Raw genomic sequence first — 26,438 nt, forward strand, 5'->3', positions numbered from 1 at the left:
ACAATGGGGAAGCTAAAGAATTCCATATTTGGAAAGAAGATATGTCAAAGGATCATCCTCAGTTTCTGTATTGGACCAGAGTTTTGGAACAAGAATTACAATGTTTACAACTACTGCGATCATTTAGAGAAGCTAATTTCTCCTTATACTTCCAGTCAATTAAGCAACTTGTCCCTTGGATGTTTGCTTTGAACAATGTTAATTATGCAAGATGGCTTTCTGTCCATATCAGTGATATGTCGGAGCTTCCATTCAAACACCCTGACGTCTTTAACCAGTTCTCCAAGGGCTCGTTTGTGGTGCATAAAATGAAGAAACAGTTTTCAGCTATAGCATTAGATCATGCTCACGAGCAAGTTAATGCAGTGGTAAAGGGAGAAGGTGGTGCTGTGGGACTAACTGAAAACCTTTCAGCTTTAAGGAGATGGATGATTGCAGGTCCAGAAATTGCACGAATAATTAGGGAATTCGAGATGAGTACACATGTAGACAGTCAGCTACACCATGAGCAAACTCCATCCATTCAAAGAGAATCTATAAAGATGTCTCAAATGTCGTCTCCAATTTTCAAGCGATGGAGAATCCTTTTGTAGAAGAGAGCGAAGACCTATTTGCCATCCACACAAATGACGTGATGAACAGTTCCGTTGTTGACACGGTGAAGAATGTTGTAACCCTTGGAGAAGAACAATATCAAGCATTTGTTAAAGAAAGATTTGTTGAGAGAAGCAAGAGTATTACTGAAACGTTGAAAAAAAAATAATCTGCCAACGTTTAAAACAGGAAGAAAAAGAGTTTCGTCAAAAGATAAAGTAAATATACAAACTCTGAAACTAGACTGTGCTTTATTTTCAAGATTGTATATAGCCAGTCAAAATCGAAGTGGTGATCTCGATGATTTCTTTAATTAGGACCATTGGAAATTTGTGGATCGATACTTTAAAGGCATTTAAGAAGTAACGAGGCCGTCTTTGGTGACCTGCTTTTGCATGAGGATAGTGCTACTGACACACAATTACATACCTCTTGGGGACGGCTGTATCTCTAAAAGGGGCGGAGTTATTTAATAATACAAAAAAAAAATCAACAAATTTCCACTTTTCTGAAAAGGCCACGCCCTTTTCACCGCGTGAGCTGAAATTTCGTGGGTGCACTCCCCTGCCCCCCCCGACCTTCCAGTGCGAAACCCTGTCGATGGTCCTACCTCTCGATTTAGTTTTCGGCAAAGTCTAGGTAGTGTCAAGTAGTTCACTCATTGATACATCTTCTTCATACGAAGACCAAATTTTGAAAAAGTTAACTTAAAATATCTCAGAAAAGAAAAAAGCTATTGTTCCCTAAGTAAAATGCGATGCTTAGAATGAATCTGTGCTTTTTTTTAAAAAAAAATTCGATCTTTATGCTGAAATCTGAACAAATTGAATTATTATGGAATTTTGTTGATTTTTGGAAATTTGTTGATCTGTGGAAATTTGTTGATTTTTTTATGGAAACTTGTTGATTTTTTTAAAATGAGTTAGGACCATCGTGGAAATTTGTGGATTTTTAAAAATTGTTTTATCTAAGGAATTTTTAATATTGGAAGCACCAAACACTGCATGAGTGTTCTAATAACAAATTATTCTTGTGCTATGTTGTTTGATTCATTTTTTAGACAAAAAAACTGGCTGATTTACTTTTTCTTAATTGTCGTTTTACCCTTAAGAGATATGAAAATTTGTCCTTAGCTACCAATGATTGGCATTTCATAAGCTATCTAACTGTGTGTTTTTTTTTCAAATTTGGGAAAATCTCAATAAACTACCTCTAAGACAAAAAATGTGGAATATTGTTGATTATTTGGAAATTTGTTGATTTTTTACTTTTTTTGATGGAAATTTGTGGATTGAAGGGAAATTGTCTTTAAATCTTATTCAGTTTTTACAAAAATGGCCATGTGCGTGTGTCTGGTGTGTGAACTACCATACAGACTTTGAGAAGTATCTGTCATATTGATCCTATTTTTTTTTAAAAATATCTTTTTTATTTGTTTAATATGCTTACTTTTCAAGATATGAAATTTTGTCCTTAGCTACCTATGATTGGCATTTTATAAGCTATCTAAATGTGCTTTTTTTTACAAATTTTGGGAAAATCTCAATAAACTACCTCCAAGACAAAAAATGTGGAATATTGTTGATTATTTGGAAATTTGTTGATTTTTTACTTTTTTTGATGGAAATTTGTGGATTGAAGGGAAATTGTCTTTAAATCTTATTCAGTTTTTACAAAAATGGCCATGTGCGTGTGTCTATGGTGTGTGAACTACCATACAGACTTTCAGGAGTATCTGTCATATTGATTCTATTTTTTTGTAAAATATCATTTTTAACGGTGGTTCTCCCCTCTGGATTCTTTTAAAAGTCATCAAAATTACATGGTTATATTTTCCATCTAATAATCTTACAACATATATCATTTTAAAATGTTTAAGAAAATATGAAATTGATTTTTTCCAAAAATATAAAATTTTAAATGGTCGATATCCCCCCTGGATTTTTTTAACAGTAACCGAAGTTTCATAGTATATTTGGCATGTAGTGTTCTTACATATGGCTTTAAGATGTTTAAGAAAATATTAAAATATATCTTTAAAACAAGTTTCTTCTAATAATTCTGTAAAAGCTGTATCTCCCCCCCCTGGATTTCTTCAACAGTCACCGAAGTTTAATGGTATATTTGGCATACAGTGTTCTTACATATGGCTTTAACATGTTTAAGAAAATATTAAACTATATCTATAAAACAAGTTTATTCTAATAAACGCCTGTTTTATAAGTTTTACTTCCTTTTTCACCTGGCAGCCATATTGGAAACACCATGTTTTGAGAGAGGAGTGTTTTTGGTTCGTTTGGGGGAATCTGAAGCTTTTTCGTTAGCTTTTTCTAATAATTAGCAACATAAGGTATGTAAGAACCTGCTTGATACGAAAATTTAAAGTTTTTCATTTAAAAAGAGGGTAAACTTTGACAATATCATTTCACTCCATGTTTTTATTTTTTCATCTTTGTATTTCAACTTCCATTTGAAAATTAAAACTTCATCTTAAGCATGTAACGTGCTTCTTATGCTTGCAACTGCTTTTTATTTGGTTTTTGAACTTTGTCAATCTAGTTTGCAGTGTTTTTTTTTTGTCATCATTACTACAGATGATATATTGTTAAACTTGTTGTTAAGTGTATACCCTTCCGAGTCCATAACTCATTTGTTTAATCGTTTTAAGAAAAGAACACCATGCTATCTTCTTTATCATTACCAAATCTAGGCAAATGCCTTTGAGCGTCTCGAGCCGCCGCGAAATCCAGGGGGGGAAAATTGACTTTCTTCATTTTTTCCAATTATTTAAAAGTGATACTTATTTACTTAAACGTTGTTGTATAATTTAGGATATTTCATTTATATATTTTATTGCATGCCAGATTTTATAAGTTCCCATGCACAGTTTTATGTGTGCCAAAATTATAATTAAAAATTAGGGTGTATATACTTAACACTTCCTAAGTATTTTCTCTCTTAATTAATTCATGTTGTAATAGTGCACGTAAGTCACGAAATGTAAACATATAAATAGACTCAAATTTGTAATAGTCGAAGAGATTGTGTAGATTGTTCATTGCTAATAAACTCCATAAAACAAACCGAATCAGAGTGCAGATCAATTTTCTGGACGAACTCAGTGAATTCTGCGACAAACGTTTTAAAGCCATATGTAAGAACATTCAATGGCCAATCTAACCATTTAACTTTGGTGACTGTTAAAAAAATCCAGGGGGGGAGATACAGCTTTAAAATTTGAAATTTTTGTAAAATGTCAATTTCCTATTTTCTTTAATGTTTTAAAGGTATATGTAAGGACATTCAATGGCCAATGTAACCATTTAATTTTGGTGACAGTGGAAATAATCCGGGGGGAGATAAATCTTTAAATTTTTTTAGCAAAATTACAAAAAAATCCATTTTTCATCTTTATTACTTAGGAAGATGTCAGCAAAAAAAGTCAATGTAAAACTTGTCTTTAATGAGATTGCTGAAGATTTGGACATGATACGACAGGGTGAAGGTGATTGTGAAAGATACAGACTTTTTTATAAGTCTTCCCGTGACCGAGATGACTTAAACTTTAATGTCCCAATGGGTTTTTTTACAACGAATGAACATGAGGAGACATTGCAGTTAATTCTTGAAAGATACAACATTACCAAAGCCAGTAATCTATTTGACTTTGCATCTTCGGTGCTTCTACCTGAAGCACTCATTAGAATTTATGGAACTGCCAACAATTTCAATTACAAAAAGGCCGAAGCAAATTTGTTTATAGAAAAAAGTGGCGAGTCATCAACATCGTCAAAAGAGGAGGGAGAGATTATTCAAACATCATCGAATGAAGAAAAAGAAGAGGGTGAACTGTCATCAAGTAGTAGCGAAGAGGTAGTTTTGTAACTAAAAAGAACAAAGCTTTACTATCTATGCTTTTTTTATATGAAATATGTTTTATTTCATTTTTAGGAGATTTGTGACAGTCCAACAAGAACAAGGCACAAAATGAAAAATATTGCTTTTCATTTTGAGGTATTTTTATCTATTCAATTTTACATTGTATGAATAAATGTAACAAACCTTTTTCCAAAAGGAAAGTGATAATGAGCCTCCGAAAAAGAAGAAAAGAACTGGAATGTGAAACTGAGGAAGAAATTGACGAAACGCCTGGGGATGACGTGTCTTCAAATGGAGAAGAGAAGGTGCTATTTTCGGTGTCTTTCCCTGATTTTGTATTTTTAGTTGTTACACATTTATATTTGAAGGAAATAGAAACACTTTCTGAAAGTAAGTATTATTCTGACAAGAAGAACAAAAGGTAAAAACTTTTTAGATGCTTTCATTTGAAGTTTTGTCAATTTAATATTTTAATTATTCAGTGGCAAAGACGATACAAGCGATGCCCTCAGTGCAAAGGACAATTCAAGTATTTATCATCTCATTTAAAAAAATACCACAAAATGTCCAAGCGTCGTGCACAAACGTTGGCCTCAAAGCACAGAGCTTTAAAAGATAATCCAAAATCTGCAAGACAAAAAAACTAAATGTCCTGTTATAAACTGTGAAAAAACTCTAATTAGACTTGACAAACACCTAATTAATTTTCATCGCTTTCAAAGGGAAAGTGAAGAATATATTCGGTATGACAAAAAATTCTTGTTAAATGAGCATTCTCTATCTAACCAGTGGTGATGTCATTACGTATTCCACTATTTTGTAGTTACAACAGACAAGCCATTGCTGCAAGAAAATATAAAAAAGATGAGTTGAAAATGAAGAAAACAATGGCAAAACGACGGAAAGAAAGAAGCAACTACGTAAATTACTCACAGTTTGTACCTCATGAAGAAGAACAACAAAACACAACAAAGGATGATGATGTCGAACAAGCAGTCCAAAACATGTCCCAAAGACCAAGGAAACCGAAAGATGAGCTTTCATCGGAAAGAATAAAAAGAATAGAAAAACTGCCTCTTATCAAAATGTTTTACCAATACTTGATATCATTTGAAGGAAAGTTCAGAAAACCAAGGGATGCATCAGATCATTCTCGTCAGATTTGTCGCTTGCTTTACGAGCTACAAGATGAACCAAATGACGCATCCATCTTGTGGCAAGATGAAAGCTTAGATCAGCTAAGAAATTCATTCTTCCTTGGAAACGATCTCTTACAAAAGCCAAGGGCTCCAAACACGCTAAAAACATATGTTGTCTCTCTGAAGTTATGGTTGAAGTTTATGCTTGCCAGAAAAGTGATGATAAACAACATTTTCCCTCAGTTAAATTCAGAGCAATTTGAATTAATTCAAAGTGCAATAAAAAGATTGGAATGTTGGCCATCTTCATTCAGAACGGCTAGTGAACAACGCAAAAATGAAAATAGAAAAAAAGCAGAAAAACAACGGCTGAGGTCAAAGGACTTTGAGAAGTTGACCAACACTTCAATATTGAAAGAAGTGAAAGGAATTTGTGCTAGAGCACAAAAACCTAACTACTACATTGAAGTGAATGAATTTTGCACAGTCCGAGATTATCTCATGTTAATGCTTGTCCTTGGAAGTGCCCAACGATCCGGGGCACTTGCAAACTTAACTGTGGATGAGTTTGAAAAAGGGGAATGGATAGAGCACACTTATGTAACAAAAACACTGGTACACAAGACACAATCCTTAGGTCCCGCAAAGCTATATTGGGACAATACCCTAAAATGCATAGCAGATGCCTACTTAAATAACATGAGGCAAATTTTTGCTACATTGTCTTCTCATCATCGTCCTGAGCCTGGCAGAAGCAATAGTAAAGGTGCATTTTTCATTGCCATTTCTGGAAAAGCTCTGGATGAGAGCCGAGTTAGTAGAAGGCTGATAGAGTTCGGAAAAAAGTTGAACATAGACTTACCTGGAACGCTGAAAAGTAGTAACTTACGCAAATCTATAATATCATTGCAAAGAGAGCAGCACTCCACCATAACAAAAGATCAGTTGGCAAGACAAATGACGCATGATGTGAGGACTGCTGAGAAATATTACAATGTGTGCAACACCGACCGAGAAGATGTGAACATATCTAAAGCCATTTCAAAATTGACCACTAACTTAACCCTGGAGGGCCCATAATTTGCTTACGTGAGAAAAAAATTTTTTATCAGTCAAGAACACTTACTATGGGCCGGTTAAACATAACAGAGGTCTTTTTTAAGAATTTCGTGCAATCCGAACAAATTGGGCAAATGGGTCATATGTGACCCATTGGGCCTTCGTGGGTGTTAAGTAATACAATACGCTAACAACAAAATAATGACTGTTTATTAAAATTGTAACCGTTTATAAAAAAAAGAACTATGATAAAACTGTATGTGTCTGGTAAAATATATAAATGGGTAATTTAAAAAAGATTTGAACATGGCAAAAACTATTTTACATGATATACCTTATAACAATTTCGGCGTTCATTGAAACATAGTGGAATGTTGCATTTTTCACAGTATGTATCCGTTTTTATCGTTTTGCATACAGCACATCTACGTCTTTTTTTCCCCTTATATGGCCAATGTGCAACTTGGTCATATCGTACGTCCTGAATGGTTCTACTCTTACCACCTTTGTGCCTTTGGGGTACACTTCTCCTCAGATGGTCTACCACGTTTTTTGCTGGTTCCAACGTCCGTCAAACCTTGTGCAACCATTGCCTGGAATTCACGGAGCTTCAGCACGTCACTCCCTGTCACTTTCAACAGCTCACAATCGCGCTGGTAAATGAGCCATGCGTTTATCATACCAAGAGTGATGAAATGCCAAAACAGAATCATGTACCATCTGCGTGATCTGAGTGACAACTTGCACTTGGAAATATGACAATCTAACATGTCTACGCCGCCCATATAATTGTTATACTCCTTGATCACATAAGGTCGGTTCACTTGAATGTATGCTTTAGTACTTTTATCCTAACGACGAGCTTGGTCAATTGGTTCAGCGCCAGCATAGTTGGATAACATGGTGACTGCCCTGGTATCAAGCCACCTGAGGCAGACGATACTTCTGGTGGATTCAACTCTAACATCGTAGGAGCCTCTGCCATTTCGACTGAGATCTTTTTCTGGTAAAAGCTTGGATTTCAGAGCTTTGCCCAAACAGTTTTGCCTCACTGTTCCAGCGTATAAAAATCCATCTGCTGAAAGCTTCTCAATCAGCTTGATAGAGGTGAAAAAGTTGTCAGCATATATTTTATACTGAGCATATTTTTCTAGAGTTTCGCACAATTTCAAAACAGCTGAGCCACCAACACCATATTCACTCTTTTTTCTCCCCTCAACTCTTCCTTGGTAGACTTCAAAGTCATGTAGCAAGCCACTCGGTGAGCACCTACACCAAACCTTGAATCCCCAGGGATGGGGTGTGCCTTTTACATACTGACGAATGTTGCCAAACTTACCTTTGTATGGAATCATCATTTCATCAATTGACTGATGCTGAATTGGAATGACTTGAAGGCATTGCATGCGAAACATTTCCAAGAATGGTTGAACTTTCCAAAGCTTGTTTTTCTTCTTGTCATCAGTAACAATTTCATTATCCACAAAATGAATTGTACCCAAAAGCAGCTTGAACCTGTTCCTGCTCATAATATCAGCAACTGCTGGGTATCTAGTTCCATTTTCCCAATACATTTTGTAAGATGGCATTTCAGCAAGACCCATTTTGAAATACATACCTAATAACTGCTCCATTTCTTTCAAAGATGCATTGGCACATCTTCCATGTTTCAGTGTGCTATATCGGTTGGTATGCTCCACAATATGCTCTAACATTTTGTCAGTAACGAATCGCTTGAAATACTGTAATGGCGTTTCAGACAAACCAATAGGATCTGTGGCCGTCACAGTTTTTCCTTGAAATTTGTCACTCTGTGGCTTGAATGTTTTCTTTTTCCATATATACTGGACACTGCGATTCTTGTTGTTGACTAATCTGGCAGTCAAGGGTATGTCCTCAGCACTATTATAAACCTCGGGATCTTCACCATTGCAATTGCAACCATCATCTTCGTTGCCACTCAATACTGGTTCATTCTGAAAACCAGCCTCAGCCAAGCTCCATGATTTGTCCCCACAAGACATACTGTCATCTTCAGACCAATCAGTATAACCACCCTCACTGAAATCGCTTTTGTCACCATCAAGAATTGCGAGAACATCGTTGGTTGTGTAATCATTGTTCTTTGTGGACATGATTGACTAATACAATGAAGAGGAAAAGATTTAAACACTGAAAATTTCTGAAATGAATTCATATATACAAATAAGAAATTTGTATTTAACAAACAATTCGACAAAACGTCTACAATATAGTTCATACGCTCAATATAAACTGCTTATATATCAACAAGGCAATAAGAGGCTCACCTGACGTAAAGCCCAGTGGGTCATATATGACCCGTATATTTCAAATTGAATTTATTTCATGAAGAAAGCAACAATACTGCACAAAAAACTACTGAAAGATAAAGGAAGAGCTAAATATTTATCAGTGTGCAGTGATTTTCTCACAAAGTCCCTATAAAAAGCATGATGGAGCCTTGAAATTCACCAACAAACATCAACACACTCATGGGCAAAGGACGCCATCTTTGTGAAAATATTCTGCTGACATAGCATATGCAATAGCTACCAGACCTCCACGAATAAGGGGTCATATATGGGACTTTGGCCCAATAGGGTCAATATTTATTGTGTGTAAACGCATAGGTTCAAATCGGCCCATGAAAATCGTGGGGTCATATATGACCCCTTGGGCCCTCCAGTGTTAAAGGAAATTGCTGATCATGAAAGCAAAGATGAAGAGTCAGAAGAAATAAATGCAGAAAAAATACGTCAAGAAGCCTTGCAAGTACAGGAAGAACAAGTTTCAAAAGATGAAGAAGAGTGTGAATCATCACAAGTCCAGTATTCGACATGTAAAATGAAAGCCTTAACACCTGCTGAAAAAGCTGAGACTTGGGTTGAAAGCCACTTTGAAAGAATTTCTCCAAAAATTGTGCCTTTGGAGGCAAGAGTAGTTATTGCAAAGAGAAACTTGTTTTTAGCCGAAGAAACTTCCTCTAAGTCATCATCTGTATCATTGCGAAAAACGTTTAGTGAGGCAGATTTTCAAGCTATTCAAGAAGCAACATCACACCTGCCACCAAGTAGTATTACAAAAGACATAATCCATGCAATTGGTGAGTCCGAGGACTGTCAATATTACCAAATTTTGAAAAAATACACTAGACAGCAACTCAGGGATAAGTTCAGAAACATAAAACGAGCAAAGAAGCGATAAGGAAGGAATCTGAAATGTAAATTTTTATGTAAATAATATTCATATTTTGATATCATATATATAAAAGTTAGGCTATTTGGACAGAAATATTTATGTTATGTTAATTGAGGTCAGTACATTTAGAATGTATTACATTAATAGAATATTGGTAATATGTGACTAACTTTGATCAGCTAAAAAGAATATTTTGAAGTACGTTTTATATTATATTTGTTATTATAAATGACTTGTACAACAAAAAAAAATTCTTAAACTTGTAGATCACTGTTTTATTCAAGCTCATAAGCATTCGTTAAAGGCAAACTGCACCTATGAAATGGAAATCAAAAATTTTAGATTTCTCTGGATTTACTACTTTTCAGGGTTCCACAGCTTTGCTTGGAACCCTGGAAAATAGTAATCTGATGAAATGAATAAACATGGAAGAAGCCAATAACGGACTTAAAAAGAATAAATTCTTCATACAGACAAAAGAGATATTTCAAGAGCAATGTTAATCTCAATTTCGTAGAAATATTAAGGTAAGAAAAAATAAATTTTCTTTAAAAAAATGAATAAAAACACTTTTTCCTTAATAATTAATCCACATTCAACAAATTTCCAAAAAAAAATTGAAATAATCAAGTTTCCACATTCCACAATTTTCCAAAAATATAAATAAACAAATTTCCACATTCCACAAATTTCCATCCACAAATTTCCAAAAAAAAAAATTCCAAAAAATGAGATCCTCAAATTTCCAACTTCCACAAATTTCCATTGGGTGGATGTTATGGAAATTTGTGGACCGAAATCCACAAATTTCCACGATGGTCCTAGCCCTAAATATGAGAACCAACCATGGCCACCATCTCTCTCACAAGCAGGAAGTTTGCGTACTGGTAATAAAGCAGACTTGACAAAGTGTATCAAGCCCATTACCAAAGTTCAGTCACCAACTCCCGATGTTATTATTTTAGACGGGGCTGTTGTTGTTCAAATGATTTCACCTGGAACTTGGGAAACGTTCGAAGAGTACCCTCAGTTTGCTTTCATTCCTTATGTGTTAAAGCAATTTCGATCAGCTAAAAGAATTGATTTAGTGTGGGATGTATACAAAGAGGATTCGCTGAAAAAAAAACGCACGGGAGAAGAGAGGCTTTGGTCAACGCCGCAAGGTTTCATCGACAGCACGTATCCCTACCAGTGGCGTGCGGTCATGCAAGCGTAGGCAAGCGCCGCTTGCCTAAGCATTTTACCGAACAAAAATTTTTTGGATCAATCTTTGAGCAAAATCAGTTTAAATATTTCTGTTCTAAACAATGTCAATGTAATCTTTTGTCTAAATTGTCTTTACAGTTGAAATGCTTGCTATTTATAGGCGATTTACTGTCGTGGTTTTCGGTTTCACTTTGCTACACTTGTAAGATGAGTCAAGTGGATTAAATACACAGAATATTTATTAACCAAGGCAAGCGCGCTTGCCTTCGGAGCTCAATTTGAACATTTGCACATGCGTTAATCTAGATTTGGAGGCTTCTTATTCGAGGAATATCGAGAAAAGGCAAGCGGCGCTTCTAAGGGCGCCGCTTGATAGCGATTGGTCAACAGTCTTGTACGCTCGCAATTTTAAACACATATCAGCGCACGAATAATATTCGTATATTCAACACATTGGACATCCGAATTATTCACGCCGTTAATGTTATCGTTTATTAAAAGATGACTGAGAGCGAAAGGTAATGTTCTGATTTCTAATTCAAAGTAGTAGGTGCTTTACTGGTTATTTTACTATTTTCTGCGCACAATGTGCGTAAACAACCAGGGGCCGCAGTCTGCAGAGATATCGAAATGCACGCAAACGTGTGTTGTGGTAAAGTATGACTAGCATTATGACCAAAACACTATGCTCTTGTTAGTCTTGTGTCGTTGAATTCGTAAATTAATGACTAAAAATAAAAGGTACAAGATACTAAATAATAAACACGACTCTCCGATATTCTGAAACGTACGAGTCAGTGCCAGACACATTTTGAAGAACGGGAGAACACGTTGCCATGACGTCATTATACCAAAATATAAACATTAAACAACGCCATGGCCTCAGTTTGTAACACACCGTGCCAATTTGTGCGCGAAACTGGCTGTTCTTAATTGTTATAATCACGACTGCTACAATACATTTCGCGCCTATTGTCTTGCAATTTATGTATGTAGAAGATATTATCTGTAGCATGTAATACAAGATTATGATATTGACAAGAGCTTCCTTTTGCGTAGTTGTTTTGATATTTGTATCCGGTAGATATCATGTAACTGATGTAAGGTATAAATAAGATTGATGTTACTATAAAATATATAGCATAGGAATTTTCATCCTTTTATGTTCTACTTCTACATTCGGTATTTTCACGACACCTGTACAACATGACTGAATGCATTGTGGAATCACTGTCAGCGCTTGCCTATTAAATTCGGTCACCGCACGCCACTGATCCCTACTGACTGGAAGGGCTTCCTGCACGTAGATGCCAACAAAATGGATCTATTCAATTTCTTAGCGCAGAAAGTTATTTCCCAGCAGATTCCAGAAGGAAGAGAAATTTACAGTACATTTGAAGAAAAGGTCTTGTGCTTCCCTAAAAGAACCAAAGTATCAATGTTGGAACCATGTAATCATGAAGAGGCTGACACACGATTGATGGTGCACGTGTTAGATGCAAGTGACTGCGGCCGCCAGAGGATTGTTGTAAGAACAAATGATACTGACGTATTGATACTGGCCATTTCAATTGTGAAAAACATCAAAGCAGAAGAATTATGGATTCTTTATGGCACAGGAAAGCACTCGCGTTATATTCCCGCGCATACAATTGCATCGACTATCGGACCTGACAAGGCATCTGTTCTACCGTTGTTTCACGCTTTTATGGGGTGTGATACTCTTTCCTTTTTTGGAGGTCGAGGAAAGAATACTGCATGGGATGTATGGAATGTATTTCCAGAGCTAACATTAGCGTTGCAAGAGCTAAATTTGTTACCAGAAAGGATTGATTGTTCGTCCTTGCAGGTAATTCAGAAACCGCCAAAGGCCTGTATCTATCAAATAAGGTCTCTATTATGATTCATATAATGCTTTACAGGTGATTGAGCGATATGTGGTCCTCTTATACGATCGTACAAGTAATCTCACCAGAGTCAATGAGGCTAGACAAGAGTTGTTTGCCAAAAAGTCAAGAACACTGGATAACATTCCACCAACCCAAGAAGCGTTGCTCCAGCACACTAAGCGTGCATTGTTGCAAGGTGGATTTTTCTGGGGGCAGTGCTGCTTGAAAGAGCAGGTTATACCAACTCCGTCAGGTTGGGGCTGGTACCGTGATGAAAATTCTTGGTTACCAAAGTGGACAAATCTCCCTCAAGTTAAAGATGCCTGTTATGAACTTATTCGGATGCAAAGTTCATGTTCTAGTCGTTGTAAATGCGTCAAAGCACATTTAGTTTGTACTCATTTGTGTAATTGTGGGGGTGATTGTCAATAACATGAGGGCATTAAAATTATTTTAATATTACTGTTCTTCGTTAGGCGCTTTTCCGATGTATTTAAGAAAGAGCAATAGCACTGAACAAAAGTGCTGAGTCAGCACTTTAAAAACACTTTTAATGTAGAATATTTCAGAATGTATTGCTCAAAAGCAAAAGTTGTAATATAGTTTTTTTATCGTCTTTAGCTGTTGTATAAGAATATACAGGGAAATTGCAGATTTCTCTGAACTTTATTTTACTTACTACTGATGACGTCATCAAACATGACATTCGCAGAACTCGTTTTAAATGTAAAATATGGGCTGGCCCTATATCAAAATTTTGTGTTAATAGGCATAGTAAGAATGTGAGAAAGTTTCATACTTGTATCATCAAAGTGAAGAATTTTGTCATTAACAGCTGGACTATATTGTCTGACTTTTATAATAAATTGTTTTTGCATCGCTATTAAAAATTCTGTGGGTAATTGATATACGTCTTTACAATAAAATTTTATGATAAATTCCAACCCTTGAAAAAAATTTTATCAGTATGATACAAATACTCTTTCAAATGAACCATTAATCGTTTTCTATACTGTGTGATCATCTATAATTTTTTCCATGAAATAATTTACAATCAATTTTCTAACATATTTAAAATCATACTTCGTAAATAAAATACAAATTGTATTAAATTCTTACCTTTATTTCAAACAACGTAAAGTCTTTGCAATAGTATTTGGAAGAATCTCCAATAAACAGACTTTAGCGTAAGTAGAGAAGCGTTAATGCAAATGTGATATTAAAAAATTAGCTCGTAAATAAAAGCAAATAGTATTAAATTCTTACCTTTATTTCAAACAGCGTATAGTCTTTACAATAATATTTGGAAGACAGACTTTAGCGTAACTAGAAAAGGGTTAATGCAATTGTGATATTAAAAAATAGCTTTTAAAATAAAAGCAAATAGTATTAAATTCTTACCTTTATTTCAAACAACGTAAAGTCTTTGCAATAGTATTTGGAAGAGTCTCCAATAAACAGACTTTAGCGTAACTAGAGAAGCGTTAATGCAATTGTGGTATTAAAAATTACCTCGTAAATAAAAGCAAATGATATTAAGTTCTTACCTGTACAAGTTTTTCCTCAACAAATAGCGAGTGGTCAACGATTTTCAAAAAGATTCCAATCGATTTCCAACAAGATAACTTCAACAAAGCTTGAGAAACTTTGATGCAATTATGATATTTACGCGTTCTTAAATACTCTTGTTACAACAAAATACCCTTTGTTTCCGTTTCACCTTGAACGTTCGTATCTACATCTCAATACACAGTGTCTTTGTTTGCTAGTTGCCCTTGAACATTCAAGAACACAAACAAACCCATTTACTGTCATCATATCAATTAAATATCAATTAAACATCTGTGACTGGTACAATCTGACACTGACTTCAACAGAATCGAAAATGAACGTTTTGAATTAAAGCAAGATAAAAAGACTGTTTTCACCTCTTTAATGTATTTAATAATCAAAGCGATTTGTGTTATGACAAAAATCGCAAGTTTTAATACATAGAATCACACCTAAATTCAAAACAGAATTGCATAAACTCGAGAGAATACTAATAATATCTCAAACAAAATCTGCTTGCTGTCATCACATCTATTAAGCAATTATCTTCAATACCTGTGACTGGTACAATCTGACACTGACTTCAACAAAATCGAAAATATGCGTTTTGTATTAAACCAAGATGCAAAAATTGTTTGCACTGCTTTAATGTATTTAGTAATCAAAGCGGTTTGTGTTATGACAAAAATAGCAAATTTTAATATATAGAATCATACCTAAATTGAAAACAGAATACTAATAATATCTCAAACAAATCCCGTTTGCTGTCATCACATTTATTGAAAAATTATCTTCCATTGCTGTCATCACATTTATTAAACTATTATCTTCAACAAAATTGAAATATAAGATTTGTATTAATATTTAGTAAAATTCTAACATTTTCTGTATAACTTTCTCAGTTTTTCGCGTTTTTTTTTGTAATTCTTTGATTACTTTGATTTCAACTTTACACACACGAAAATATTGATGAACTTTAACTTGATCGTAATTTTGTTTTTTTAATTCAGAGTGTGCCATCTCTAATATGTCTTCTATAAATTCCATGGTGGTATCGATGCGATGTTCACATTTATACATCTTATCATCTATTATATTGTAGAGAAAATTGTCGTTTGGTGTCAAAGTCATTGTGATACACGATTTACAAAACACACTTTAACCTTCAACTACTAACAATCGATGCAGTTTGTGTTGTGACAAAAAAACGCAAGTTTTAATATATAGAAACAATTTTTTTTACAAATAAATTCAAAACAGAATTATGTAATTTTAGACAACACTAATAATAACACAAACAGAATCCATTTGCTGTCATCACATCTATTGAACAATTATCTTTAATTATCTTACGGGTGATGATAGAATCTGAAACTACTAGCTTCAACAAAATCGAAAATATAAGTTTTATTTTAAAATCTAGATGCAAATTTTTTTTTCACCACATTCATCTACTGAATACTCAATGCGGTTTATGTTATGACAAAAATCGCAAGTTTTAACATATGTGAAACAAGTAAACGCAAAAACAGTATGTCTGTGGGGTCACAAGGTTATATTTGCGCAAAAAATTTGATCTATAAAATTAAAGCATTTATTTCATCTACTTCACTTGCAACCATACACTTATCTCAAAAGCAGTGAGAAACAAACGGTGAAAGCAAACAAAAAAAAAATGAGGAAATGTCAAAGAGAAAGAATTTTACGATACTAAAGTCGTCAAGCAAAAGTTAAACAACAGAATAAAAAAAACAATAAAATATACAATCACATAGTAAAAGAAGTTTGCGATGAAATGATAGAGCTGATTGATAAAGAAACAATTAAATTTCAAAAAGTCACCAAATCAAGACAAAGACAGTTGGAACACGACATGAAATTAAATGAACTAAAGAAAAAAGAAAAAAAAAAGAAAAAAAAAGAAAAAAGGAAAATGTAATTAAAAAATGTAAAGATTATTTAGAATTTATTTTTTTAGATGTTAATAATCCGAAGATGAAAAACAACTGCATGTTAATCGTTTAAACAAAATTTTTGATGAACTATATTAAAGTTTTCATGAACTATATTTCACTTTGTCTATCATCGTTTTTTGATATTACACTCACTTCACTCACTTTGAAGTTCTTCATCCAACTTAGCTTGTGCTAATGTTAACTTTACTTGAGTATTTTCTTTTATTTTTTCATAATCAGTTTACGAATTGTTTAAACAATCGCATTCATCTTGTAAACCTTGAATATCTTTTAAATATTCAACATGACTTGATTCATTTTGCTCTTGCTTCTTTTTCAATTCGTCTTTCAAAACTTGAATTTCTTTTGAATATTCATTAGTTTTTGCTTCATTTTGCATTAGCTTCTCTTTCAATTCTTCTAATTGACTCTGCACGTCAAGTATTTGTTTTGTTAATTCGCGAATTTTTTTATAATTTTCGCTAAATTCGATGTTTACATCATCATCATCAGCTATATAATAAAATTTTCTTTTGAGCCAATACAGTGTGTTTGGACTTTCATCTTCAGATGTATTTGGACTTGAATTGTCTGATGTGTTTGCAGTTGATCCTTGTGATTCCATTTTATAAAACATACTTAACAAATATATGACACGTTAATTTCAAACGAGTCTTTTATATATGCGCAATAAATGAATTTTCTGCAAAAAGACAAATTTCTTACAAATTTTGTATTAAAAACAAAAAAAAATTTAAGCATGCATAATGACCATATATAGTAATAAAAACATGTAGTAATTCTTTATTGACGTCAAAAAATTCAAAGCATCCCAATTAGTAACGTCAGTAATGTCAATCAAATTGAAAAGTCAAGGTTATATTCTAAATTTATGCAAAAAATAGTATCAGATTGTACCAAGTACAACCAAGGGTATGTAGCAAGTTCAACCAAGGGTATGTAGCAAGTTCAACCAAGGGTAATCATACCATAAATAGATGAAATGAAAGGAAATACAATTTTTATAACAAATTCGAGTAGTATATAAGTGCATACTCGTTAAAAATTTCTTTATTATAAAGAAAAAATGGCATCAAACGTGTCATATGAAGATTTTTTACTTTATTTGAAAGACAAAAGAAACAAAAATCGCTTCGATATGTTTATAAAAAGAAATAAAGAAAAAAAATATACTGAAAGTATAAAAAAAAAGAGAGGATGTCCGACCAAACAAAACAACTTGAAGAATACAACAACGAAATCACTAAAAATCCTGAATACTCTTGTAATATGTTATCTTTTAACACCGAACAAAATTGTGTTAATAGACAATTTTATTCACTTATAAAAGGAAATATCATATGTAAAAATGAGGAAGAAGCAAATTTTTTAATTGATCTATTTGAGAGAAGAAAAAAATTACTTGATCAATTAAAAGAACTCAACCAAGAAATTATTTTAAACAACACAATGGAGTATTTTTTTAGAAAAATGTCTTAAAATTCACTTATATATATCAATTTGTAAATACTTTATCTAATACTTCATATAATACCTCATATAATAAAAAAATTCATGTTTTTTGTATTTTATTGAGGATAGTATCAGGTTGTACCAGACACAGTTCTTAAAGACGCTTGTTAAATTGATGGTATGGATGTTGGTGTTAATAAATCAACTCTACATATCGGACAATTAGAAAATCCTTTTAATAATAATTGTGTCAAACAATCAAAATGTATTTTGTGTCCACATTTTAACATTCCAATTCCAGTTAATGTATCTTCCAAACATATCATACATTGATCATGTTCGTTTTTGCATATATGATATTAATTTTTTCCTTCTTCCTTTTCGAAACACAATCCACAAGCATCACAATGAAATGATCTATGTAATTTAATTCTACAAACACCACATTTTACACAATGATAAGGATCTTTCGAATAATCATCATAAACCTTACATTTGCCACGAAAATAGTCAGCCAACTTTTTCTTACACTTGATACAATGCTGTTGAATCCTTGTCAAACCCACAATAATTACACATTATCCAGGAAATATCTTTTGGATTGACTTTTTTATTGCAAAAATTATCTTTATTATGACAATGATGACATGGGTAAAATCTTTCACAACATTTAAAATAAAAAGAACAATTTTTTTTAAAGTGTATACAATTTGTAAAGATACATTGATACTTGTGTATACTAGACATTTTTCCATCAATCTGTTTTAACATGGAAGGGGTAAGTTATATATATACACACATCTTCAACCTATTCAGCTACATAAAAAATTATTTTTTCAACATTACTGTTCATGAGTACTTTCATTTGTTCAAAATGTTGGTGATTATCATCATTTTCATCCAAATATTTTTTTAATACTTTAATAAATGCTTCAATAAGAGATTTTTGTTCCAAGATATATTTATTTTCACATGTATCAAAAATCATTCTTAAATTATCTTCTTGACATTCATCAATAACTTAAAAAACCCCACACTGCTTTTTCCAACTCAAAATGACATCTGAAGACAGAAACACATTATTCAAAGTTTCATCATCATCAGTTTTGAATATTATAGTTCTACTACGCCAATCCGCCATTATCACCAGCAAGAAATGATACTAAACATCTAACACTCAAATGTCAATCAGACTTCATCTTCTTAAATATATCTTCTACATCATCTGGAAAACTGAAGCGATCTAGTTGTGGCTTGATGACTGCGATGATATATATAATACTTTATCCATCTTAAATTTGCATTTGAAGACCGCAACCATTTTTCCAAAATTTCAGCAATTAATACAATAATTCTGTACAAAACAACCATATTGCCAATAAGAAATTGTATTATGCAATAACCAATACTTTTTCCATCTTACATATATCATATAGTTACTATTACAATTGTTTCAATAATACTTTTATAAAATACTTTAATTAAATCCAATTGTGTAATATGTTTATAAATTTCTTTTTCATCATGATAATAAAAGTAGTCATCCATTTTTTCTATAAATTTGTCAATACTGTCTTTTTCGCTGATTATCATCCCTTCATCGCATAATTTGAAATTAAATTTTCTTCCATCTTCAACTTCTTTATTAAAAATATTCATTGCACCACCATCAATGAATTTAGATATATATTCGGATTTCATAATAATTTGACTTAAATCTTTTTCTTCATCAAAATCTTCATCGCGCTCAAATATAAAAGTAATACTTTGAGTTGAAGATTTCATCATTATCAATTTGACGGCAAAACATCCAAATGAAAAAATAAATCTTTTATTGAAGATTTCACATGAAAAGGGTGATAAAAAAGGTAAGAAATTCGAATTTTTTTAAAAAAAAGAAAATAAGAAATATGATTAAAAAAGTGAGAAATTCGAATTTTTTTATAAAAATAAGAAATATGATTTTTTTAAAAATAAAAGACAAGAAATCTTAATTTTTTCTGTTTATTTACTAAAATATGTAATATATAATTACTTAATATCATTGTAGTGGAAGATTAGCATATTGGTATTGAATAAGGAAAGATTGAAAAAAATGATGTGTATTACCCTTCCAAAAATAAAGTTGGATTTGGAAATATTTCATGTGGAAAGTCGATCTTTCGTGAATTTAATAATTTTACTTCAAATCATATTTCTTCTCTAAAAAGATGCAAGCAGTCATTATGTACAAAATGTATCTATTGTGAAATTGAATCTTCTGTAGAATCAAAAGTTTTTTCTGAATTTAACAAAATATTACCACTAATAAATGGAGAAATAAAAAAAATTGAAGAAAAGATTACAGAGAAAATTAATGAATTTATAAATCTTCTAAGAATGGAATTTGAGATTAATATAAAAGATATGTATGAAAAAGTAGAAAAAGATATAAGATAAGAAAAAAAGACAAAAAAAGAATTTTTATTAATTTAAAATAAATTTATTTGGGTAAAAATGTTGTGAAGTTAGTACTTATAAAAAATAAAAATAAATAAAAAAACCATAAAAAGAAGCGTGACAATGATTGTATACTAATAATCATTGTGAGGCTTGCTTTCATGGTATTATTTACATGATGTCTAAGAAACTGATAAATGCATCAAGACGAAATACAAGAGAAAATACTAAACCACTGAACTGTATTAACTATGTTGAAAAACACTCTAAGAAATATCCTAATGGAAAACGTATTTACAAATACAATGTAAATGAATTTCTTTGGAGAGGAAATACTGTTCATTGGTTGCAAAATCGAAAAGAAAGAATTCAACAAAATCAACTTTATTATGAAGGAGAATATGAACTTTTTCAATTTGCATATAAATCGAATAGAGGTGAAGTTGAATATGTTCCCTATTCTTTTTTTTTTATGGTTATTGCATTTACAATGTGAATATGTTGGTGTTTGCAATCGTTTGAAGTCGTTTTTTAAGAAATAACTCAAAGCAATAAAAGAAACCCCCATTTACAATGTGTGACATACCAGCTTCTATAAATTCTTTTACATGCGTTTGTGTACAAATAGAAGATTTATATATATTCCGAAACCATAAGAGGTTCAAATTACAGACCGAAAATTACCCATGTTGGCAATGTAGGACCAAACCCATTTTTGGTGTGGTATATGAATATATAATGAGGATTAATTTCACCAAGTTTTGGCTTGGTGTCTCTTCTACTTGCTGAAAAATTCGCCAAAGATAGTGTTGAAATTTGCTGAAAATTCTGCTGGAATATGGCAAAAATCTGTTTTTTTGTAATATTTCAATGGTTTATTTTTAATTTCTTTATGCTGGTACCCAATAACTTTCATACATGAAGTATATCTCAATTAAATACAAATCACTGACACAAGTGTTCAAAGTTTCACAATCCAAAACTTCATTACACATGTTTTACTCGTTTGCTGCTCTACAATCACTATTTAGTTTACTCTCAAGTCTCTATTTTCTCTTACAAAAAAGAATGTCTTGAAGATGTGCTCTATCGGAAATCACCTTGAAAAAGAGTGTCACTTAGCTGTTCATACCCGGTCAACTGACCTAAGATCGTTCAGTGATCTAACAGCATAGCAGGTTAAATTGATATCAATGAGAACAGGAATTTCAACCAGCCCTGATCATGAAATTTGTCTCCATCATAAGCAGTTAACTTTTAGAAGATATTCATACCATCAAAAAAGCTGCTGCAACCCATTTAATAGTCACCAAAAACCAGTCAAAGGTTCACTGCGGGAGGTGTCTCTGAACATTGCTGAGGATTTTAATAGCATCAACATATCTGTCATTCCTGCGAAGAAGATCTGCCCAACTTGTTGCAAGGAACTTACTAGAAAATTGGAGGCTCATCCAACAAATAAGATGGATGAGCTCTGTCCAGTTGAACCAGATTCACAGACAGATAAAGAAAGTGATAAAGAAACCATGTCCTGTATATACAGAGAAGAATTGACTGTCAGCAGACATGAGCTTGACACAAGTTTTGAAGAGGTGGATTTGAGCCCAATAAAGTTACATGGCGTTCCTTCTCATTCCAAAGTTACTTTGGGTAAACGAAAACTCGAACAGTTATCTACCGCTCAAAAACAAGTTGCAAACGTAATTGGTGTTATTTCAGAAAACCTAGACCCATCAGAAAGCGCCCAACCTGACAATTACGATCAACTGAAGGAAAAAGCAGACAACTTAGATCGTGTTGTCGATCTAATGAAAAGTAAAATGCAGTCTTGTAACCCAAAACAGAAAATCCAAATACTCACCATTGCACCAGTTTCGTGGTCGATTGAAAAAACGAAAAATGAATTTAATGTTTCTGCTTATATGGTCAGGCAAGCAAGGGAATTGGTAAAAGAAAACGGCATTCTGGAGTTACCAGGGCCGAAGAAAGGAAAAGGTTAATCAAAAGAAACAAAAAGATGTGTTGCTGATTTCTACTGTGATGATGAATACAGTAGACTTATGCCGGATAAAAAGGATTGCGTCAGTATTGCAAGGAATGTCCACAAGCAGAAACGCCTTCTCCTTTGTGACTTGAAAGAATTATATGCTGCATTCAAAGAGAAGTATCCAGATATAAAAGTAGGATTTTCAAAGTTTTGTAGTTTGAGGCCAAAATGGGGTGTTTTGGTTGGCTGTTCAGGAACTCATTCTGTTTGTGTGTGCACAATTCACCAAAATGTTGTTCTGATGCTGAGCGCTGTGAATTTTGACAAGGATCACCATGAGCTCATGAACATGATGGTATGCTGCAGAGATTCTAAGCAGTGTATGATTCACCGTTGTCCCAACTGCCCGCCTGACACTCAAGATTTGGAGAACTACCTTTTAGAGCAGCTTCAACCTGAAATTGATGATGAGAATGACCAGTGCACCATACAGTTGCAACAGTGGACAAATGTTGATTGCTCGGAGCTGGTTCAGCAGATCATGCCAGTTGAGGATTTTATCTCCCTCCTTGTTGAGAAACTTAACACACTCACAGCCCATTCCTACATTGCTAAAGCACAGGCAAAATATCTTAAAAAATGTAAGGAAGAACTAAAAAAAACGAGGTAATTGTTTTGGGAGATTTTGCTGAGAATTACCTATTCGTAATTCAAGATGAAATCCAAGGATTTCATTGGAACAAGCAGTCATGCACCCTCCATCCAATTGTGTTGTATTACATGAAAGACAATAAACTTATGGAGAAATCTCTTTGTTTCATCTCAGATGACTTGAATCATGATACATGCTTTGTTTATGAAGTCATCAAACAAACTGTTCATTATATTAAGGATGAGATTTTCACAACACTGAGTATGATGCATTATTTCAGCGATGGCTGTGCAGGACAACATAAGAACTATAAGACCTTTATCAACTTGCGCCTTCATGAAAAGGACTTCAATGTGAAATGTGAATGGTCATTTTTCGCTACAAGCCATGGCAAATCTCCGTGCGATGGCCTTGGAGGTACGTTGAAACGATTGACAGCAAGAGCCAGTCTACAAAAAACTCACTCGCATCCCATTCTGACAGCTAAACAAGTTTTCGAGTACTGTAATGAAGAAGTCAAAGGAGTTCATGTTATCTTTATTGCAGCTGAGGAGATGGTTCCTATCAGGAGCATGTTGGAGACAAGGTATAGCACTGCAACTACTCTTCCTGGCACAAGAAGCTTTCATCAATTTACCCCCGTCTCTGAAATTGTTATGGCAGCTAAACGTGTTTCGGAGATGAATTTATGCCTTAGAGTTTAATCTAGTGTTGGGGAAGACAAACTTAGTGAAGCTGGCAGATCCAAACATGTCTGACTTTATTGTTTGCTCATATGATGAGAAACTTTGGGTTGGACTTGTTGATGTAGTAGATAAGGAACATGATGACGTTCAAGTCAAGTTTATGCATCCAAGCTACCCAGCAAGATCCTTCTCCTGACCAAGGAAAGATAATGTATGTTTTGTACTAATTATGAATGTGGTCTGCATCATTGAGGCACCAGTAACAGTAACAGGAAGACAATACAAGTTGAGGGACAAAGACATATGCACAATTGAACAAGCACTTGCTGAATAACTCAGATAGCATGTAACATAACTTGAAAAGTACAGTACAGTACTGAACAATATATTAACATTATTGAACATCAAATAACAACTTCTAAAGGTGATGATTGCAAATGCTGGATATGACAGTTCCATAAAATTAAGAATTTACATATGATTTCAACCATATATTTGTTGGCATATTTTTCAGCAAGTAGAAGAGACACCAAGCCAAAACTTGGTGAAATTAATCCTCATTATGTATTCATATACCACACCAAAAATGGGTTTGGTCCTACATTGCCAACATGGGTAATTTTCGGTTTGTAATTTGATCCTTTTTATGGTTTCAGGATATATATATACCATTGTTTAACATAGAAAATATGCCTTTCTTTTCAAGTAATGATATTTTTGACCTCATATTCTGATTCAGCATGTATTAAAATGGTATATCACCAGTTTTCTTGTCTACAGAGTTAAAGGATAGAAAACGACAGTTGAAATACCAAACATTTTTGTGTACCATTCATAAAGAATGCTATAACCGACAACAATATTGGTGGAGAATTGAAAAACCAATATCTCAGGAACAAATAAAGATATTGAGCTCAAAATTGGTGTGCTTTCATAACTCACTTACTTATACTTCCAATTGGTGCAATTTTGGTTAAAATCTGGGATGGGTGGGTGACAGTTTTTGAGCGGACGAAAACTTATTATCAGTCGACTAAAACCATCCACACATCCATGGATGACAAAGCGCCAAGAGATGAGCTTGTGGTTAGAATCTATGTGCCACAAGAGGTTGGGACATCATAAACTCTTGGCCCTGGGACATCATAAACTCTTCTGCAGATGCATACCGTCTTCTCATATTTCTTCCAATTGAGTCAAGTCTGTGTAGACTTTCTCTCACTCTTTCTCTTTGGACATTTGTTTCTTGCTTTCAAACTGCCACGTACGTAACATTCACCACTATATGGTGTTAAGCGGAGGACATCTCGTATTTCTGCATCTAAGTTGTCATCTGTTATTACAGTAAAATTTCCTTCAATACCATACTCTACTTATCTTCGAGCGAGTGTTCGTTCAGAGACACCAAGAAAATTTGCAATACTTTTCCGATTCAATCCTGTCTCTCGCAACTGCTCTATTTGAATTTTTGTGATATTGTATGAAGGCCTTCCGCCATTGCTTGGTAAAAATGAAATAACATCTCTAACGTTTTCATCATAACATGTTTCCAAAGCAGCTGTAACCTTCTCAAATTCGACTTCCATGTCACAAATTAATATTTCCACCAGCGATCGAAGCGTTGGCGTTTGTATTTGTGCATTTTGCATTGCTGTAAGGCAGGGATCATTTCGAGGATGAGGATCATTTAGTGAAAGTAAAATCGCAGAAGCAATTGATATACAACGCTCAATTTTGCTTTTACATTGCTCTAATCCAAGATGGTCGTTTGATAATAGCGATTGTTGTGTTTGCCTGAACAGATTTTGAAGCATATGTTGAAATTCTGTGAGTTCTTCATGAGATTCATAGCCAAAGGATGATGCCATCTTGTCAATTGTCACCGGCTCGGCTTTCATTATTATCTATGGTCATTTCGAGCATGAAGCATGAATCCATGCACTGTCGCACATGCATGAACCATGAGTACAAAATAGCAAACCGCTGACCACAAATACATGCAAACATCTTGATTTATATTCGTCTCGTCTTATATATGCATTTGGATGATAAACGTATTCGTTTTGCATGTTATATTTGTCTCGTGTGTTGTATTATTTTTCTTAATCACTGGTATATATGTTTGGATTGCCAGTATAACTTTCTCGACTGCATGTATACGCGTTTAAAGTAATCGTATATACAACTGGATACACAATATATTCTTGATGGACTTTAGTCATGTACGGCTTCCCATATATCTTGATGAAAACAATATAGAATACAAAGAGTACATTGTACATGTCTGGGATTAAGCAGGCCCAGAGCTGCCTTTAGACTGGAGACAAGCCTTGGATCTTTACAATAAATTAATTTATATAGCAAAAGACCATTGATTTTATACCTGTTTGAGCGGATTGCCTTTTCAAGGCCTGCATTTGATGACATAATAATGCAAAACGACTGTTATTACAAAAAAGCTGATATTAAACAATTCATTTTACAAGAACTGTTTTCTAATTGTTAAGTTAACATGGTTATCGAATAATTGAAGCACTGCATCGCACAGCAAGGAAAAACCGTCCATTGTAGTCCACTTTTTTCTCAATGCCTTTTATAAATGTGGAAATATCGACAATATCAACTTTATATAAATTGGAATGTCTCATGGTTCTTCACTTCCAGTGACAACAGTTGTCGGCACTGATAATTCCTCATCAATTTCAAGCTG

General features: G+C 33.5%; 3 protein-coding genes across 3 annotated transcripts; 2 read left to right on the forward strand and 1 right to left on the reverse strand.

Annotated features, from left to right (window-relative positions):
• Window positions 1–2,844: 2,844 nt before the first annotated feature.
• Window positions 2,845–4,717, forward strand: LOC124456956. Its single transcript, XM_047007258.1, has 4 exons — window positions 2,845–2,944; window positions 4,017–4,467; window positions 4,546–4,608; window positions 4,670–4,717. The coding sequence occupies exons 2-4, from the start codon at window positions 4,021–4,023 to the stop codon at window positions 4,715–4,717; spliced, it is 558 nt and encodes a 185-aa protein (XP_046863214.1). The 5' UTR covers window positions 2,845–2,944; window positions 4,017–4,020.
• Window positions 4,718–5,118: 401 nt separating this feature from the next.
• LOC124458020 lies at window positions 5,119–6,925 on the forward strand. Its single transcript, XM_047008135.1, has 2 exons — window positions 5,119–5,216; window positions 5,297–6,925. Exon 2 carries the CDS (start codon window positions 5,349–5,351, stop codon window positions 6,690–6,692), a length of 1,344 nt encoding a protein of 447 aa, XP_046864091.1. The 5' UTR covers window positions 5,119–5,216; window positions 5,297–5,348; the 3' UTR covers window positions 6,693–6,925.
• Window positions 6,926–7,522: 597 nt separating this feature from the next.
• Window positions 7,523–8,806, reverse strand: LOC124456957 (piggyBac transposable element-derived protein 3-like). Its single transcript, XM_047007259.1, has one exon. The coding sequence runs from the start codon at window positions 8,804–8,806 to the stop codon at window positions 7,523–7,525; it is 1,284 nt and encodes a 427-aa protein (XP_046863215.1).
• Window positions 8,807–26,438: the final 17,632 nt, after the last annotated feature.

The sequence above is a fragment of the Xenia sp. Carnegie-2017 genome, unplaced genomic scaffold (genome assembly GCF_021976095.1).
Source record: "Xenia sp. Carnegie-2017 unplaced genomic scaffold, XeniaSp_v1 HiC_scaffold_6, whole genome shotgun sequence".
NCBI classification, from domain to species: domain Eukaryota; kingdom Metazoa; phylum Cnidaria; class Anthozoa; order Malacalcyonacea; family Xeniidae; genus Xenia; species Xenia sp. Carnegie-2017.